This window comes from Hyla sarda, chromosome 2 (genome assembly GCF_029499605.1).
Source record: "Hyla sarda isolate aHylSar1 chromosome 2, aHylSar1.hap1, whole genome shotgun sequence".
NCBI lineage: Eukaryota > Metazoa > Chordata > Amphibia > Anura > Hylidae > Hyla > Hyla sarda.
Genome location: NC_079190.1, coordinates 428,233,730 through 428,254,871, shown reverse-complemented (window position 1 = coordinate 428,254,871; position 21,142 = coordinate 428,233,730). Strand labels below are relative to the sequence as shown.

General features: G+C 41.9%; 1 protein-coding gene across 5 annotated transcripts in view; it reads right to left on the bottom strand.

Moving 5' to 3' along the window:
• Nucleotides 1-21,142, bottom strand: part of MYO18A (myosin XVIIIA) — a 350,022-nt gene that overhangs the window by 132,602 nt on the left and 196,278 nt on the right. For all 5 annotated transcript variants that reach the window (XM_056559045.1, XM_056559047.1, XM_056559046.1 and 2 more), the window contains one exon: nucleotides 15,678-15,787. In XM_056559045.1, the coding sequence (XP_056415020.1) occupies nucleotides 15,678-15,787 (110 nt within the window). The remainder of the gene's footprint in view (nucleotides 1-15,677; nucleotides 15,788-21,142) is intronic.

Genomic DNA, 21,142 nt, shown 5'->3' with positions numbered 1-21,142 from the left:
AAGCCGTTTAGCATTTCTAATCTTCTGCCAGTAGGGACCATGATTTTATTAAGAGCAAAAGAATTGTTCTCTCCAGGCCTGCAGAAAATGAATTGCAATGTGCTGGTCTCCTGGGTATTAAGAGATCAGCTGTGTTTATTGTACAGCCATATTGACTCCTCTCCAAGCGACTCCACTGGGTTTACGACTTCTGCACTTGTACGGGACGACTCGCTGAGGGCTAAAAGTTTTACGAACGGCATCTTGACCTCAGAACGTAAAACTTTATTTAGCAGAACTGGTACCCTCTGTGCTTTTATATTAAGAGGGGGCCAGGCATAAGAGATTAAAGCGGAGCGATTCAAGAGCGTTGGACTGTCACAATACTTCGCGCAGTACTTAAAATCAGCTTTATATTCATGGGTAAAAAAATGTATTATTCATCTATATCAGTGGTCCAAACTGTGGCTCTCCAGCTGTTGCAAAACTACAACTCCCAGCATGCCCGGACAGCCAACGGCTGTCCGGGCATGCTGGAAGTTGTAGTTTTGCAACAGCTGCCGGGTCACAGTTTGGAGTCCACTGATATATTTTAAATATAATGATGGGTTGAGGAAAGAAGATTCCAGGTTCTTGGCGCAAATCACCTGCGATGGATAACAGTTTCTTCAAAAATATTTTTTTTTTGCCAAAGAAAACAACGCGTTTCAGAGCTTTGGAGCTCCTTCATCAGGTAAGTATGGCAGCAAGTATGATGCTGCCATACTTACCTGATGAAGGAGCTCCAAAGCTCTGAAACGCGTTGTTTTCTTTGGCAATAAAAATTCTTTTTGAAGAAACTGTTATCCATCGCTGGTGATTTGCGCCAAGAACCTGGAATCTTCTTTCCTCAACCCATCATTCCATTGACCGGCCTGGAGTACTCCAAAACCCGGAACCAGGAGGCTGCATCACCTATCTGATTGTCCAAAGCGCTATTGCAGTTGTGTCATTATACACAACTAAGCAAGGTGAGTGGTACAACTACACTCACCATACACTATCTGCTTGACACACATATTATGTATCAGACGATACTTGTCCCATGAGGAAGCTCTGCCGTTTTTGTCCCTTCAGATCTACGATATTTTAAATATAGAAATTAGGAATACCACTCTTGGTATGAAAATACATTTTAATACATTGGTATTCAAAATGTCGGCACTGCGCCCTTAGGTTAGAATATTTGGAGAATCAGTTTACTGTAGGTGAAACATGATGATCAGTGGTGTTAAAGGGGTACTCCAGAGGAAAAAAATGTTTTCAAATAAACTGGTGTCAGAAAGTTATACAGATTTCAGTATTTACTGATGAAACGCCCAGAAGGGGCGTGAAACAATTGTCACTGCACCTGTGCTCCTGCAATGGCATCCTGCGGATGCTGTACTGCTCCAAACCTGCACTGAAAATAAAGAAAACTGCTGCACCGTGAAACCGTGAGTGCCTCCTTATTCTCTATTTCTTATTTTCAGTATTTACTAGCTGCTGTATGCTCCAGAGGAAGTTATGTAGCTCTTTCAAGTGCTCTCTACTGCTGCTTCTGTGTGTTTTAGGAACTGTCCGGAGCAGGAGAGATTTGCTAAGGGGATTTGCTCCTGCTCTGGACAGTTCCTGACCTGGACAGAGGTGTCAGCAGAGAGCACTGTGGTCAGACTAGAAAGAACAACATAATTTTCTCTTTAGTATAGAAGATAAGATTTTTAAATAGAAGTATCTTACAAATTTGTATAACTTTCCGGCACCAGTTGATTTGAAAACTTTTTTTCCCACCAGAGTACCCCTTTAAAAAGAGGGAAAAAAATGTTTTCAAATAAACTGGTGCCAGAAAGTTAAACAGATTTGTAAATTACTTCTGTATAAAAATCTTAATCCTTCCAGTATTTGATGAGTGCTAAGCTAAGCAGGCTGGCACAATTGCATGCCGCCCCCCCCTTAGCCACTGGGGTGCACCACAGTAGCAGCTTCCTGAACACTGGTATCTGGTCCACTATTGGTCTGGATGGCACCCACTGCTGGGTTTTATATATTCCCAACTATCAGGTTGGATGGTAACTCTTCATAGAGTCTATTGCATATTGATTTACTATAGCTCATTTGCTGGTACCCCATTCTTTGGTCTATGTCTTAAAATCCTCATATGTATTTACACACCCCCGAGCTCCCCTGACAAGGTCATATTAACTACCAGACCTAAACGCCTGGGAGACATTTTCAACAACTTTCAGACCATATATTGCATTTATTACCCTATACTTCTTAACTGGTGGTGGTGGGTGTTTTTGGATTATCAAACTGGGAGACTAACATCATAGAGCCCCAAGAGATAACATTATATCTGCACTGAAATGGTGGATTTTATTAACTTAGTTAAGAAAAGTTAAAGGGGTATTCCAGGCAAAAACTTTTTTTTATATATCAACTGGCTCCGGGAAGTTAAACAGATTTGTAAATTACTTCTATTAAAAAAATATTAATCCTTCCAATAGTTATTAGCTTCTGAAGTTTTCTGTCTAACTGCTCAATGATGATGTCACGTCCCGGGAGCTGTGCATGATGGGAGAATATCCCCATAGGAGCTGGACAGCTCCCGGGACGTGAGTCATCAGAAAGCAGTTAGACAGAAAAAAAACAACTCAACTTCAGAAGCTAATAACTATTGCAAGGATTAAGATTTTTTAATTGAAGTAATTTACAAATCTGTTTAACTTTCCAGAGCCAGTGGATATATAAAAACAAAAAAAGTTTTGGCCTGGAATACCCCTTTAAGTTTTAGGCACTTTTTCCCACCTTTAGTAGCTTCCTTCCAGTACTTATCAGCTGCTGTATGCTCCAGAGGAAGTTGTGTAGTTCATTCCAGTCTGACAACAGTGCTCTTTGCTGACATCTCTGTCTGTGTCAGGGACTGTCCAGAGCAGGAGAGGTTTGCTATTTGCTTCTACTCTGGACAGTTCCTAACAAGGACAGAGATCCCAATGGTTGTGCATGGATCTGCAGTGGCCAACGGGATAATAAGATGATCCAGCACTTCCAAAGCAAGATTTACCTTTATTGCTGTTAAAAGCACATCAGAAGTGTCCGCATACCTAGATTTATCAGACGTGTTTAGAGCGCATGCACGCTTTTTATGCGCAAGCACGTCTGATGAATTTTTAGGCATGTTAAAACTTGTGGTGTGCTGTACGGCAATAAAAGTGAATCTTGCTTTGGAAGTGCCTGATCATCTTTTCTTCATTTGTATATAGATAGTGTGCATTACTTCTAACCCCAAACATTTGTTGACTCTGCATGCACATAATCATATTTTAGCTACTATATAGCTCAGTAAACCTTTCATGTAGCCACAGAGGCTAAGGGCTCCTGTACAATATGGAGTTACCAATGTAGCAGCCTCCAATTGTTTTCAATGGGATTCCGTTGCACTGTACACGCTTCAGAATTATCCCAATTCCGGACTCTGCCGAAAGTATAAACATGTTCATTCTTTTGCCAGAATACAGCGTAGAACGGCATTGCCGTCAATAGAAATGGAGGTCACTGCACGGATACTTTACGTTGGCGTCTACTGCACAAGGAATATTCCATAGTTTGCATAGGCTCTAAAAGATCATCCTAAAGTTCATGAGACTTGTTAATACAAAGGACTGGAGACTTGAATATTTATAACTGAGATACACAAGTCAGCAAACTCTTCTAAGGAGGGTTCCCGTATCCTTTTAATTCCATGCATTCTGCAGGGCCTCTTATCAATAATTAAATTTGTAAGAGCACAATACTAGATTGAACAAATCAGATAATACGCGGGAAAGCTATTAGCAAGCAAAATGTACAACACTGGTTAGAGGGCCGCTAAGTTGTCAATGCTTTCAGGCTGCTAAATAGCTAAAGTAAGCACCTGAAAGTCTCTTCACGGTAATACATGGAGCCCATAAAACGGCACACACATTATGCTAAAACCAGTTTATGTTTTGATAAAATGAAGAACGTATTTATAACAAATCTCAGAAAGCTAAAAGCTTTGTTATTATATTTAGATCTGCAGAACAAGCTAAATAGGAAACCGATGTATACGACCAAAACAACTTGGGCGTTAAAAAGTTAAAAGCAACTTTGCTACAGCTTGAGCCATTTTTTGTTTAGCATTTATTATAGCAAAACACTGTTGTTGCAAATTTTCACATTTTGCTACTTGAAGCTGGTCATGGTCAACCTAGCACAATGACGCCATCCAGGGGCTTGACTGCATGCGTTGGCCACCTCTCTGCTCCATTGGCCATTATAGTAGAGCATATATACCGTATTATTGTTGACCTTATGTTTAGTAGCGTCAATGGTGTTCATCAGAACAATAACTTCATTATTACTGTCTTATATTTTTATTAATAAATAACATCCTCTCGAATTACAGAAATCTGCTTTAGCTATAATAATGTTGATGCCACGGCTACGTATACTGCACACAGCAAATGTGCTGTAAAGCCAAACAGATCAGATCAGTAGTTACTTTGTACATAGTAAAAGTTAAAAAGAATCTACTAGTTTTCATGACATGTCCATTTTAGGCTATGTTCACATCTTCTTTGTGATTCACTTTATAATGGAAGCAGCCATGCTCTACCAGATCAGTCAGGTCCCGTAGAAAATCGACAAAAGTGTCCACGTCACTATGATGGGAATAATGATGTTGCATGCAGCACTATTTTTTACCAGTCAAATATAAAGAAATCCAAAGATAACGCAGCATTAGTAAATATTTGTATTCTCCATGAAGTAACATTCCTTAGAAATCTGCATTGTGCGGTTCCTCTGTTATTCCTCTTAAAACATTTCTGAAAACAGTCTAATACTGTCCAATTCGTGATGCCTGCCGGAAAGTGTAGGGACACACAAATTAGCTATTATTTCAAGGGTAATACCCAGAAACAGCTCTCTGCAGAAGGGTTCTGGTTTGGCATACATTCCCAGTCAGTTGCTAAAACTCCATAGTTAAAGTAAACTGAGGGAAAGGTGGTGTGGACCGAGCTGCTTTGAATGTCCTTTCTTCCTAAAATTCCTGGCGGAGTGCTAATGGCCTACAAATCACACACTGGTATGGTGTTCTCCTCAAGAAGATATACTACCCCTTTGACCCACATTGACAGGCCTCAACCAGCCAATTCAGAACCCTGCTCTGTACTGACGAGGGTCAATCATTCCGAAAAGGCCGTTTGTACAGGGGTCGAATAGTGTAGGCTTCTATAAGGTTAGCAGCAAGATTCATGTGGCGCTGACTGACCCAGATCAGACACAGCAGGAACCATGAAAGGATTTATTTACCAAGCTGCAACGCGTTTCGCTGCACATGCGTTAATTCCTTCATGGCTCCTGCTGTGTCTGATCTAGGTCAATCAGCGCCACGTGAATCTTGCTGCTAACCACATAGAAGCCTACACTACTTGATTGCAGAATTGAAAAGCTTGAGGGCTGCATACAGTTCCCTACCTGATATTTGGATATACGCTCATCATTGTTGTGTATGATTTCCACAACTACTCTGGGTAAGCGGCTGTGATTCATTAGAGCCTCACCCACCCTCTGGTATTGTCTAAGCTATAGAGCGCTCCTCCTTTCTCTTTTAGTTTGTACAGGGGAACACTTTCTTTCTGGAGAAATTTCTGGCTTGGCATACATTCCCAGTCAGTTTCCTAAACCCCATAGTTGGAGTGGAACACTGATGTTTCGGGACATCTACCAAAGAAAGGTGGTGTGATTTTAAGAGAAATACAACTATTAACTAAAATGATGTCAGGAAAATAGACAAATGCTCTTAAGGGTAGGGTCACACATACCTCACGCTGCAGGAAATCCACTGTGAACATCTGTCACCTAAACTTGCATGCACAAAAAAGCTTTGAGCTGGTAGGCTGTCCTGAGTGTAACAGTTACTAGAGACAGAGATGAGAGGACAGTAATAACTGTGAAACAGAGGAAACAAAATGAGGGGACCGTAATGACTGACACACGGGGAGGGAGAGGGGACAGTAATGACTGACACACAGGGAGAGATGAGGGGACCCTAATGACATCATACAACGTCATATAATGTCCTGTTGCGTACCTTACATTACGTGTGGCATCCTGGCTCTAAAATATTTAGCGGCCTCCAAATTTTCTAACAAACGTGTCAAGCCTTGAGGTAAACTGATACATATTCTATGAACCGGTCCTAAAAAGTAGAAGACACCTGGATGCCGACCACTACCCATCAGCTCCTAGCAGCCCTTGGCAGGCATCACTGGCTCTCCTGTAGAATTAGTAGTCATGCCAGCATACGGACACAAATACCATAGCTGCCCTCGTGCTTTACTTGTATTTTTCTATTACCGTTGGCTTTGTTAAGCAAACAAGCTAAACCCCTGGACTGAATTCCCAAAGGCGATCAGACACGCACAGGTGGTGCATATTACATGAGGAGTCGGCTCTTGCAAACACGCTGTCAGATTGCGGAGTCTCGGGGTGACATTTAATGCTAAACAGCGAAGAATAGCTGAGACTTCTAAACAGCACAATAAATGGCATTGAGCTGTGCAGATGCTAAGGTGACTATTTCATGGGCTTTGCAATTATACAAGACGCGGAGACCTGGTACATTTCGCATTTCTAGGTTATTGTTCTGCTGAATGCCTTATTCCGCCGCCTGTTACCGAGGCTCGGGGCACAGCTCATCTCATTCCCCATAGAAAAATTATTTCTGGCTCCCAGTGGAGGAGGATGGTTAACCACAGGTTTCAGGGTGGATCCATGTTTATAACACCGACCCTTTCAATTCCTACTCTTAACGCAAGGAGTGTTTTTATAACACATTATCTTCACTGCCATATATGCGAGCCTTTGTTACTTAAATATTATTATTAACTAATTTATAGGAACCTGGTAAATACAAGGTCTGCAGTGTCTTACATACTACTTCATTGTTAAAAGTTACTCTGGTCGTATATAACTATGGCGTAAATGTTAAAGTTGCAGCTGAAATTTTATTTCTAAGAGCAATTTTTGGGGGATGCAAAATTGTGAATGGTGTTTGCTTCTATATAATCTTTTATAGAGATTGCTTAATCATAGCAACTTATGCAAATAATCAATCCATATTAGGGCGCATTCACATCACGGTTACGGCACCCGGAACCGGAGGGACAATTTGAAAATTGCCGTATCTGTGCCAAACCCCTTTCAATCGAATGAGCCAGATAGAGTCCGCTAGGGATTCCAGTCGGTTCATTTTTGGTCTGTATCCGGTTTTGTTGCCAGACTGAAAACGCGCCAGTTTTCAGTCTGGCAACATAAACAGATAAGGTCCAAAAATGAGCCGACTGGAGTCACTAGTTGAATCTGTCCGGCTCATTCTAATAAATGGGGTGCGGCACAGGTCCAGCGGTAATATGACAATGACTGCCGTATCCCCAAAACATGATGTGAATGAGCCCTAACCTAAAGACTTCACCCCTAAGATGAGTTGCACATCTGAGCTTTCAGCATATGTCAGGGTCTCCCAACCAGGGTGCTTCCAGATTCTCAAGGTTTCTGTAGGAAAATCAAGGCAACCCATAAAGCAAACACATTCATGAATAGAAGAGATCATTGTATTATGTGCTGCTTAATATTTTAACACTATCAGGCCAGTTTTAAATTATAGAACCAACAACACCAAAAGAACGTCTGAGCGCTGATCTCTACAGCATGTACTATTTATGTTACAAACAGGAGTTACAGGCGCTCTTTCCAATGATGCATCCCTAATCACCAGCTAAGTTGATCAAGCATTAAAAATGCACTGTCCCTCTGTCCCTAGAGACCTTTCCCTGTCTTGAAACAGTCACTGGTAAACTCTAAAATCTCATTTCGCTTGACAACCTGTATTAGACAGACAGGATCCCCACTGAGTACTGCAGAGGATATGCCCTTTAGGCATTGTGTCCAAAAGCAGCTAACATTGTTTGCAGTGACCTCCTTAGAAGTCAAAATGAATTGTGCAACAGGAGCTTTAGAGTCTGAAATGTGTAACAGGGTCCCTATTGGTGTAAGGCAATGGTGTCCAGTAAGTTAAACCTGTCACATGTAATTCCCTCACTCGATGTGATCCAGGAGTTATGACGATAACAGAAAATCTAGAAACCGAGTGTGAAATTCCTCACTAAGCCGAAGCGAGTCTGCGATGGGCAACACAGGGGATTGACAGTAAAACCATGCAGTGACCAAACCAACAAGAACAAAAATATTACTAAAAACTTATCCATGACTCGTCTTTCTCAAAAATTTGGATATTCCCTGGTCATAATATAAAATACATGAAAGAATGAAGAGTAAAAGTAAAAAACCTATTCTCCTTGCTGCCTTCAACTTTTTCATGTTTTATTGTGTAACAACATTGAATCACAGAGGATTTACCAGGCTTTTTTTATCTTTCATTCTGTGACATCTAAAACCATTTGCTTGTTCTAGTAATGTTTTGGGTTTTATATCATACGCAGATCACCTGTCTACACCCCCAAGGGATTTTATATAAATGGCTCTGCATTTCAAAGTGCTTTATATGCTTACAGGTTATTCCAATTTGAGAAATGTATGGCATATCCAAAGAGTATACAAGAGTATACACAATTCAGCTGCTTTCTTAACTCGCTTAAAAGTGAATGAAGAACGCCATGGATGTGTGTTCACTTCTCCATTTTCTTCACCTGCATGCAGCAGATGTCTTATCAGATGGGACATTTACTTAATGAACCCTTATGGCATAGTCGATATGCCATAAATGTTTGAGATGGGAATTAAAGCATTGCTGCACTTTAGGTAACTATTCAAGATCTTATTTGTGTGAACATGAGAACCAGCACTATACCTGGCCATCATATAATACGTAAATGGCAGTTTTCAAATTTTTTTTGTTATTAGTTGTCCCTATGCAAATGTGTAGCTACTAGCAGCTATACCATCCCCCATACACTGCACACATACACAAACAGCAGCAGCATGGAGGACACTATAGAGCAGCACTGATCAGTGTAAGCTGTAAATCCAGCCAGGATTGAGATTTAACAGTCACTACAAGTCGCTGTATCCGCTCTGCTACTGTGTCTCTACAGCCAATCCTCCTCCACTTTCATTGTTTACAGACTTCTTTGGGCACCTGTAAACTTGATACTAGTATAAAGGAAATCTGTCAGCTGTATTTGCTTCTAAGAGCTGCTGACACCTTTGGATAGTGGTTAGGCTATACAAGCAAACTGTAACTTTCTTGGAGCTAAGGGTGGTTACCAAATTAATAAAATCATCTTTTTATTTCTCAGTCAAGTGTAAAGGTGACAAGGCCAAGCTACTCAAGTGCCACAGCCTAGCACGCTTCCTTGTCTTGACCCACACCTCCCAGTGCCTTCTTGACTCATGTACAGAGCCCTGCGCATTAGTCAAGAATATGCTATATAAATAATACAGGGAAAAAATGAAAAGCAGTATTTATGCAAAAAAGACCATGGGGGATATTTATCAAAGCTGTCTATGTCCCACATCAATATAGACCAAACTACAGAGGGTTAGGCTGGTCTATTGTGAGCCTAATTTATCAAAAGGCGCAAGGCTCTTGATAAATTCTGCACACAGACTTTGGGTTCTATGCTTTAGACTGTATTTAAACCTGCTCCAGTATGGTCTGACATTTCGGCGTACTTTCAGCCAATGCAACTTGTCGCTGAAAAGTCGCTTTTGATAAATTCAGCACCAATGCATTTTACAATGCATTTCCGTCTAAAATAGAGTAGAATGCATCACGTTCTAAAAATCCTCTAGAGCAAAAGTCGCAGAAAAGTCGCACATATTTAGATTGCGACTTTCTGTGCGACAAATTTAGACAGGAAAAAACAGTCTAAATCCTTTGATAAATATCCCCCCTTGAGTCCCATCCAACTGAGATTTTGAGTCTTTGCTCTTCACATAAACTGAATTTGGAAAATAAGAACGAAAAAAAACAAGGAAAAAGTACCCCAATTTTTTTTTAATATATTTTAGCAAAGGCATATTTGTTGATCTCCAGAGCTGTACAGTATCAGTAATTATCAGAAATCCCTGAGTTGCTTTTTATGTAGGAATAGAAATTCCTTGCTTTTTATGTAGGACTCTTTAGTACTCTATTCATCCTTTTCTGAGTTATCTTGCTCTCAAACATCTTATTGAACCTGGGTAACAACATGTGAGGCTGCAAAGAAACAGTCATGGATCAGCTCACCACTATGAACCACAGCAGGCACTGGTCTAGGGTCCGGAAGTAGGGACCCGCTTAGACATAGGACATGTAGAAAGTGAAGGGTCCAGCTCCCAGTAAAACAGGTCCAATAAAACTTTGCATTTAATTCTTACATATTAAAAATAGGATCTGAATAGGAGTGAAACGCCAATGCGTTCCGAGCCTAAGCTCTTAATCATGGCAGAGATACCATCTAACAAGGGAGTTTATATACAAACGTACATGTGAAAAATGAAAAACACACCTAGTTGCAAATCCACTTCCCGGCTTCCCAAAACCAGAACTGACGTAACACCAACAAGATGCCAACTCTAAATCACAGGTGATGGTAATTCTGAATGTTACAGAGTTGCACCCAAAACCCGTTCCTGGAGCAAAGGAAGAAGGGAAGTGCATGCAGTATTCATGTTTCGCTCCCTTATCGCATAGTTTGAATTTTGGTCTGCGGTTTTGTGATATATACAGATCTGGTATAATTCATGATAAATATACATATCACAAACAGTAATACAATGCTTGCGTTGGATGGCAGATCTCCATTAAATGTGAAAAAGTGCATATCAAACAACTTTAGTGTCAAAGACATACATTGAACCAGATCACATGGTGGCAGTGGTAATTTCAAACATTGCAGGGTTGCACCCACCGCCCATTCCTAGAGCAAAAGGAAAAAAGGGTAGTGCGTAGTGCTGGGCGGTATACCTGTATGAACCGGATACCGTTTTTTTTTTTTTTCTCCCATGGTATGGATTTTTGCCCATACCGCTATACCAGTTGGGCCCTTCCCCCACCCTCCGGGTGAATTGTAGAGCCCAGCACGGTGCCCTCACTTGTCCCGGTGTGCTTCTCTGGCCCGATTCCGAGAGCGGAATCGGGCCACAGAAGCTAATCCATTTACTGTGTCCCCCCCACGGCGCCTGTCAGCCAGTGTCCCCGCGAGCACGATCAATCCCCACCGCTAGCAGGATCCATGTGCCCACTAGCGGTGTCACAAGTATGCCTCCCGCGAGCGCGATCGCTACCATCACTGCTAGCGGTGTGACAAGAATGCCGAGTGCGGCTCTGTTCCCCGTCCCTGTCAGCTCTCAGGGTACAGGAACAGATTTAAAAGCCTTGCGTGCGGCTAACGTAGTACTGCGAAGGTGCAGCACTACGCAAATAGCTCGCGGGGTGGGGGTGGGGTGCCGGGGGGTGGGGAACAGGCAGTAATACCTCGATAATAAAAAAAAATACAGTGATATTCATTTTAGGCCATACCTAGAGAGGAGCGAACTTACAGTAAATTCGATTCGTCACAAACTTCTCGGCTCGGCAGTTGACTTTTCCTGCGGAAATTAGTTCAGCCTTCAGGTGCTCCGGTGGGCTGGAAAAGGTGGATACATTCCTAGGAAAGAGTCTCCTAGGACTGTATCCACCTTTTCCAGCCCACTGGAGCACCGAAAAGCTGAACTAATTTATGCAGGAAAAGTCATCAACTGCCGAGCGGAGAAGTTCGTGACGAATCAAATTTACTGTAAGTGCGCTCATCTTTAGCCATACCGCCCAGCACTAGTAGTGTGTGCAATTCCTTGTATCATTTCATTGTCACATAGTATAAATTGTGGTCTGCGGTATATTATGCACATAAATCTAATATGATTATTAGTAAATCTACATTTCACAAAACAGCAATGTGATTCTTACACCGGATCGCAGATCTCCATTATATATGAGAAAAAATGTGCATCTTGGTAAACAGCAATGCCAAAAGCATACATTAAACCAGATCACGTATGTTAAAATTCCATGCATTGCTATTTGAGCAACCAAGAGAAAATATATACATACAGAAACCGCATAAAAACATCACTCTTTATGACATGCCGCATGGTGTGAATGCAACATGGATACCTAGAAATCAATTGTAACTAATGCCGCATGTCAGACAAAGAACAATCACATTGTATAGACTAAACAAATAGCCTGAATGTTTATAAATTATATATAGTATTCAAAACCTTCGAATGTAAGGGAGACAACCATTTTATCATCATATACATTTCATATGAATTGCATCCATAAAAGGTATCTAGTAAAGGATAAATCAATATACCTAGAGAGTATATGAAACAGCATTTAAAGTGTCACAACAGATAATGAAAAAAATGGCAATATAGCGACGCAGATGTAAGATCTTGTGTGTATCTCACCACTAGACATGATCTACATAGTTGCAGGAATGATATATCATTCATCACTTATGACATTTTTGCCCTCAAAGACATCTCAAGTTTACACATATAAAGCCCCTCATATGGGATTATGCTTAATAAAAATACATCAGATCATTTCTGAAATTTAAGCCCATTGGTGCTCTCATTTCCATTTTTCAAATCGAAAAAGCTTCCCTAGTGAAGAGAGCATGTGCCCAGTCTCCACCCCGTTTAGGAGGAGGAACCTTCTCTATACCCTGGATCTGTAAAGTATTACTATTTCCATTATGTTTTTCAATTAGATGTCTTGTAAGACCTGACAAGGATTGACTAGAGAAATCATTAGGGCATCACAGGTGTTCTTGGATGTGCCTTTTTAACTTACAACTGGTGCACCCTATGTATTGTAGTTGGCATTCCCAGCATGTCACACAATATACAATGTGTTCACTGTCACAGTTTATATAGCCCTTGATTGGGTACTCCGAACCTGTAGCTGCAGATGTTATTTGTCGTGAGGGAAGGAGCACGTATTTGCACATGTTGCACTAGTATCGGCCGCATTTTGTTACCCGTGGTTGGCAGCCATGTAATTGATTGATTGTCTCTTGGAAAATCACTCGGAGACAGAGTACTGCCCAGAGACTTAGCCTTCTTTGCCGCACATCTTACACCCTCAGATAGGAGCTTCACCAGTACATCATCCAGATTAGACCACAAAGTTCATGGATCTGCACTGGTTCTCAATAGCCAATATAGTGTAGACCCTTTTCCTTCCTACTATATGACCCCAGAGAACTGTATCAACCACCATCATCTCAGAGTCTACGATGTAATGACTCTATAATTTCATGTTCACTTGTATAATGCGTGTACAGTAATCCCAGAACATAGAACATCATTCTATAGGCCAATATTTAAGATCTTCCTACATCCAGATAACTCTTTACCACATCTCAGTAAAATTCCACATATCCATGTAAGCCTAGCAAAAGAGCTGAAAACTAAATTAAAAAGCATTCTTGATCCAGATAGTCAGGTTGACAAACAAAAAAATTGGACCTGCCCCAGCCTTGCACTAAATTCTAATTTGGCAAGCCCAATGGTATTTACAGTCATCACCCTGATGTGCCGCTGCTGTGAAATGCAATTGTCGCTGTACGAGTTACAGAGAAAGACATCAAAGTGGAACAGGACATCCATATAATTTACTATAGAAATTCAATTCAGAAACATTGGGCCTGGAGCCAGCAGTACCACAGGCAAAAAAGCTGCATTCATTCTCTGAAAGCATTACCTGCTACAAGCTGAATATCACTCATTCAACTAAGGGCATCATTTTACAAATATAAAAAGGATGCCAATTCCTAACAGGAAAGCCAAATTCTACAGCTGTAGTAAAGTTACAATGATCCTATAGTACTGCAGGATTACAAGTATCAAGAAGAATTGGTTGGTTAAAATGTAAATAACAAAAAAAAAAGTTCTTATTTTTAGCTTAAAATAAATCAGATTTCTGAACTGCCTGGTTTTATACAATGCTGCCTGCAGTCTTCATTTAAGGAGAGCTTACTGCATACAAAATCTATTATTAAAGGTGTATGCAGTGAGCTACCTCTAGTGGTGACAGCAGAAAAGGGAATTAGGAAACTTGGAGCTCTGCTTGAAGCGGTATTCCGGCTTTATACATCTTATCCCTTATCCTAAGGATTGGGGATAAGATGAGTGATTGCAGGTGCCCCGCTACTGGGAACCCCCGCATTCTTGGTACAGCCCCTTGCATTCTGTGCCGGGTGATGCCTCCGAGACAGGGATGTGATGTCACGGCCACGCCCCCTCCATTCATATGTACGGGAGGGGGCGTGATGGATGTTCCCAACGATGGGACCCCTGCGACAATATATTTCATCCCCTTATCCTTTGGATAGGCGATAAGATGTATAAAGCCGGAATACCCCTTTAAAGAGTACCTGCCACCATGTTGATAAGTTATTTTTAGCTTCTTGCTCGTTCCCCCTCTTGACTACTTGTATTTTTTGTTCATTTTGTCCATAAGTTTTGCTGTTTTTCTCATTTACTTCTTGCTCACTGCCTGTGAGCAATGGCCGGCTGGTAGGGGCGTTACCCAACAGGCGTAATGTCAGCGGAAGCCTGCCGGGTAAGACTTTCGCCCTTTTCTGTTTTGTGCTGCACTCGGAAGCATGCATAGAACAGGGAGCCAATCGTGGCAGGTATGCTGTGATTCCCCTCCTCTCTGTTATGCACAACACTAGGCATACAGAGAGGAGCGTGATCGCAGCTGTCCTGCCTGCTGTGCACAGCACTAATTCAAGAAAACATCAGTAAGATGGTGAGTGTAATAAAAATAAAACTCACTCTGTCCAGGACTATCAGCGCTGCAATGAGTGCTGACGGCCGGCTAACATTGCTTCTCAGGGGGGAGGGGACAAGAGCCAGTTACCACTATACCCTGTGCGCAGCGCGCACAGTGCACATTCCCACCTTCCTGATTGACAGGCCGATGTCCCGTCCCACCAGCACAAGTCCAAAGCCTGTGCGGAGAGTGCTGGCAGACATAGAAGAGAGGCCCCTAGTGGTCAAAATTTCAAGTGTAAAAAATACATGAAAATAGTGATTTTTTTTTTCAACAGACGATAAATTACAAAGATAAATAAATTAACATCAGGAACAATATATTAAAAGTTTCATTTGATGACAGGTACTCTTTAAGGAAAAAAAGGAGGCTCAAACTTGTTAATTGATATTCTTAAAAATTATTTGCTATAAAATTTGAAACTTAAAAATAAAAAAATAGTGTACATTATTATCCATACTTCCAATCCTACTATCAACTTCTCTTCTGGAGACAGTAATTCTAAAGCCACCAATGGATTCAAAATGTGAAAGAGTTTTAGGTGGCCATTGTTTGAGGACATAGGAACACAAGAAAAACGGAACTGTCAAGTGCCAGACAAAAATACATTTCCACCAACTGGGTTTAAAGTTCTAACCCCTTCCTAATGACTTCTAAAAAGGTCTCTGGGCACATTCCCAGACACCTTTCCCATTTCAACATGTTTCAGTATCTGTCTCTAATGATTCAAAATAATCTAGGTGATACCCAGCACAGCCACCTGGAATATGTATACTCTAAGGTGCCTTACAAGCATTAGTACTGCATATTATAGAAAACATACCCTCTTTTCATCTGTGACAATATAGTTGCGACCATGTTTCTTTGTGAGGTGAGGAACCAAGATGTCAAACCTTCTGCGGAATTCACAAAATACCATGTGATCAGGATAACCTAGAAAAATACAAATATATATGACGGAGACTGGACAAATAGGTACCCATACATTTTATGTAAATACACCTCATAATGCCCTATTTAATAACACATTATATTAATAACACAGATATTAATATTTCTCTGATACTTCTATTCATCTGTCGTAGAGCTATACTATTTTTTTTTTTTTTTTTTAAACTGTAAATTTTTATTACATTTTCATAAGAAACAAAAGGACATCATCCAACAGGAGAAAAAATGGAGTGCAATCCCAAGAAACAGTAAAAATCAATTGCTACATAATAGAGCAATAAGGATACTATCCATAGCATGAAAAGCTACCAACTAACAAGAAAAAAGAAAAAAAGAGGAGGAGGGGAAGAAACATCAAGAAAGCACAAACAAGACAACACCTGACCAACAGAGAAGGGGGGGAGGGGGGGTTACTGACAAAGGGGGAGCCACAAAAGGATAGGAAGAAGCCTACGGAGGCTGTCTATCTGTAAAACTATCCCATGGTTCCCAGATAGCCAAGGATGTTGTTGTTTAAGGAAGCAGTAAGTTATTCTAGGGAACGTAGCTCACGGATCCTAGCCAGAAGGTCCCCTTCAGATGGAGGCAAGCTCCGCTTCCAATGCTTCGCAATAAGAGTTTTAGCAGCAAGAACAATGTGTAAGAGCTTAAAGGGCTACTCCCACCCTAGAAATCTTACCCCCCCTATGATGTCTGATCGCGGGGGTCCCGCTGCTGGGGACCCCCGCATTATTGCATGCGGCACCCACCTGTTTTTTCACCTGAACCGCTGGAGGGTCTGAGTCGCGACTCCGGGAACGGAAGTCTATGGCCGTCACGCCCCCTCCCATAGATTTGCATTGAGGGGACGGGTGTGACGTCACACGGGGCGGAGTCCTGACGTCACAGACTTCCGTTCCCGGAGTCGCGGCTCAGACCCTCCATCGGTACCGGTGAAAAACAGGTGGGTGCCGCATGCAATAATGCGGGGGTCCCCAGCGGCGGGACCCACGCGATCAGAAATCTTATCCCCTATCCTTTGGATAGGGGATAAGATGTCTAGGGTGGGAGTACCCCTTTAAATGTTTATATTTTTTTTTAGGCAAGACCCTGGAAGGTAGATGTAGCAGAAAGACCAAAGGGAAAGCAGGGACATACACACCCAATACTGAATGGACCAATCTACACACTTGAGCCCAGAAGGGGAGTATCAACAGAGAAGTCCAGAATACGTGAAATACAATGCCCAAGCCCACCCCACAATGTCAGCATTGAGGAGGGATAGTGGGATTCAGCTTATTGAGCAAGGCCGGGGTATGATACCATCCCATGAGCTTCTTATATTGTATCTCCTTATATGCAGTACAAATGGAAGCCTTTGAGGCAAGCTTCCAAATCATGCGCCATTGGGGGATAGTGATAGAAGTGTCAAGGTCTTCCTCCCACCGGCTCATAAAACGATGAGAGGGGGGACTACCATCCGGGGGGGGGGGGGGGACAATATGTAGGAGTAGATACTGGAGAGCAGACCCCTCGTCTGAGGCCTTCCCCCCCAACACAACCTCTCAAAACCCGTTGGGAGAGAGACAACCAGTGAGCTCCATCCAGTAGAAAAGTAATGATGAAGTTGTGTATAGTGGGCCTCTTCAGAGGCAGGAAGGTCCCAACGAGTAGCCATGCGTTCAAAGGAAGCGAACATGAGAGTACGGGGGTCCACTACATCTGCCCAGCAGAAAAGGCCCCTTGCTCCCCATTCCCATACCATTCCAGAGGTCAAGAGTTATACTACTTTATTTAAATGTGCACTGTAAGATACAGAAACTTTTGATATGTTGTACATCTTGGCAAAACATTAACCTTTCTAATATACTTCATAAGTAAATTGTATTTTCTTTTTTTATAGACATCATGGCTTATAAAATCATGGCTTTGTCCAAACTGAAGCACAGGCATGGACAGAGTCCAGTAAGTGAGGGTGGGCTAGCACTCCTCTGTGCTCTTTCCTGTCTCATATCACTCCTCCGTGCTTTCTCCTGTCTGATAGGGCACCTCTGTGCTCTCTCCTGTCTGATAGTACTCCTCTGTGCTCTCTCCTGTCTGATAGCACTCCTCTGTACTCTCTCCTGTCTGATTGGACTCCTCTGTGCTCTCTCCTGTCTGATAGCACTACTCTGTGCTCTTTCCTGTCTGAAAGCACTCCTCTGTGCTCTCTCCTGTCTGAAAGCACTCCTCTGTGCTCTCTCCTGTCTGATGGTACTCCTATATTTGCCAAGATGTACAACAATAAAACATTTTTGAATTTGACAGTGCCCATTTAAATGTGCATAAAATGGAATACCTGATATCCTCCATTTCAAACAACTGTAGTCGCTATCAGACTCTTACGCAGGGACAAAGAACCTTTAGCACTCTCCCCCATCTCTTTGTTCTTTTCTATATGATCATTTGGACTAGATATTCTTCCCCTCAAACACACACACTTTTTTAAATGGATTCAATCTCAAGATATATATGCATATTGTAAGATGTGATGAGCTTAGAATATTCTTCCATGACCTTATCCTTCTGCTCAATAGGCTGCCTGATATTTACCTAGGTTTTACAGACATTTTTTTTTTCTTCAGGCAACCAGTGTCAAATGCGGACTTATGCTTTCTTTCACTCTTGTGTCACCTATTAATCCTTTCATTATCTTGTAATTATTCTCAAATTTTATAAAAAAAAAAAAAAAAGTTAAATCCTATAATAAACATGCAGTGCAAAATGAATAAATAAATAAATAAATAAATGGAAAGGAAATGGATGGGTATCCACTGCTTGGGTGGTGCCTAAGCAAATATCCACTGATGTATTTAGATAGATTAATGTTTTTTTTAAGTCAAATTGTATTCATATTTATGTATTAGGCCATGTTCACACGCAGTTAAAAAAAAAAAATTTAACATTTTTTTTAGCAGCCATTTTTTACAGAGTCAATTTTGTGCAGTGTGTAAACATGGCCTTAAAGTTATTAAGATTATATTGCAGTACCCGACACCAAAGAAGTGGCACAGTTCCTGAAGAAAGGGGATAAAAAAGGGGATATATTTACAGGTGAAACTCGAAAAATTTTTTATATCGCACAAAAGTTTATTGTATTTCTATAATGCAACTTAAAAGGAAAGGAAGCATGAAGTGCTTTATAATCTCCAGGTAGACGGATGCGTTGACCCTGGACTTAAAGGACAACTCCACAGGATAGGGGATAAGTGTTTGATTGTGGGGGTCCGACCGCTGGGACCCCACCGCGATCTCCCTAACGCGGCACCGCCATTAGCGCTCATGGTGAGCGCTAAGGCGCGTAGCGCCGACCTAGAGGCCGACGGTGACGCCCCGTCTCCTCCCCGTTCCCATACAGTTCTATGGGGGAGGCGGGGAGGCACGAACGCTGCCTCCCCGCCTCTCCCATAGAGATGAATGGAGGAGGGGTGCCGGCTGCAACGTCATGCTGCAGCTGGCACGCCCCCTGCACGGGACAGCCGCGGCCCCATACAGGAGATCACAGGGGGTCCCAGCGGTCGGACCCCCCGCGATCAAACACTTATCCCCTATCCTGTGGATAGGGGATAAGTGTTAATCACGCTGTAGATGTCCTTTAATGAAGCACAGTGGACCAACACCAGCAGATGACATGGCTCCCAAAATCATAGTAATTGGGGGGCTTTGGGATTTCCATGAGCTGTAGCCATAATCACCTCATGATGCTGTGAGTATAGGGCAGTGTTTCCCAACAAGGAGGCCTCTAGCTATTGCAAAACTACTGAATAACAGGATGAATATGGACCTCTTTACATCTATAATTTGCATATGACAAAAAATGCACATGGTTTATTCAGTGGAAACTGGCAATTACCTGGCCAGTAAGATATTAGGTTATAGGTGCCCAGGATAAGATGTCGGCTTAACAGTCCAGTGTTAAGACGACATCTTATCCTGGGCCCCTTTAACCTATAAAGTTACTTTATTCGGGATCCATTACAGCATGACATACAGGAGTGCATGTCCACAATGAAAAATTCCAAAGCATTTCAGAAATGTCCTTGTTTACAGATGTGAACAAGGATACAAGTCCAAAACCAACAGCATATTTTTGTACATGCACTTTTCTGTATGTCATACTCTAATGCAGTGTTTCTGAACCAGTGGGCCTCCAGCTGTTGCAAAACTAAAACTTCTAGCATGGCCGGACTCCTGGAAGAATGCTTGCTCCTGATCTGACAATGTTCCACAACTCTGAAAATTGTTTTCTCCAGCAGAACAATGCTCCATGCCAGCTAGCCAGGTCAATCAAGGTTAGAGGACCACCAGATCAAGACCCTGTCATGACCAGTCAAATCTCCAGACCTGAAACCCACTGAAAACCCCTGGAATTTGATAAAGAGGAACTTGAATGGTCACAAGCTTTAAAACACAGCAGAGCTACCTGAATTTTTGTGTCAGGAGTTGCATAATGTCCCCCCAAAAGCAATGTGACAGATCAGTGGAGAGAATGCAAAGACACATGCATGTCATTAAAAAACCACCAATATTGATTTCTCGACTCTTTCTTTGTTAAAACATTAGTATCCTGTTGTTAAAATATTCATATAAATTAGTATTTTTTGCATTATCTGAGGTCTGAAAAATATAAATTTTTTAGGGGTGGGGATAATTTTTCAGTTGTTTCTTTTCTAAAAATAAATGGTATAAATGACAATATTTTTTATTTTGATTTGCAAGTTTGTCTTGGTCACATGGTACAGATGTGCTTGGCCCAGACCTCTCCTGGCTTGTTCTCCTGAGCGGTAGGGGTCTGAACACTCAAACCCTGACCGATCAAAACTATTGACATGTCTCTAGGACAGTGTTTTCCAACCAGGGTGCCTCTGGCTGTTGCAAAACTACAACTCCCAGCATGCCCAGGCAGCCAAATGCAACGGATCTCTAATGAGATCCCTAATGGATGTTGTAGTTTTGCAACAGCTGGAGGTACACTGGTTAGGAAACCCCTTTCTATTGGATCCCTTTGAGGTGACCAATCCTGGATTATTTTTATTTGATGTAAAAGGGGCACTCATCCCTAGACATCGTATCCCCTATCCAATGGAGGTTTATGTTTAGAATGCCAGTGTAATGAAGAAAACTGTGTCCCTGTAGCGGAATGTGACCCTCTGCACAGGGACACAGTTTTCTGTTTTACAGCCCGCTCCTTCTCACTCCATCCCCGCTACCCTCTCTCAGGGAGTCAGGGACAAAGTTTCTCCGGACATCTCTCAGCCTTTCTCTCACCCGCCCGCACGCACGCATCCAACAGCCTGCAGTTGTTCCAAGACTACAACC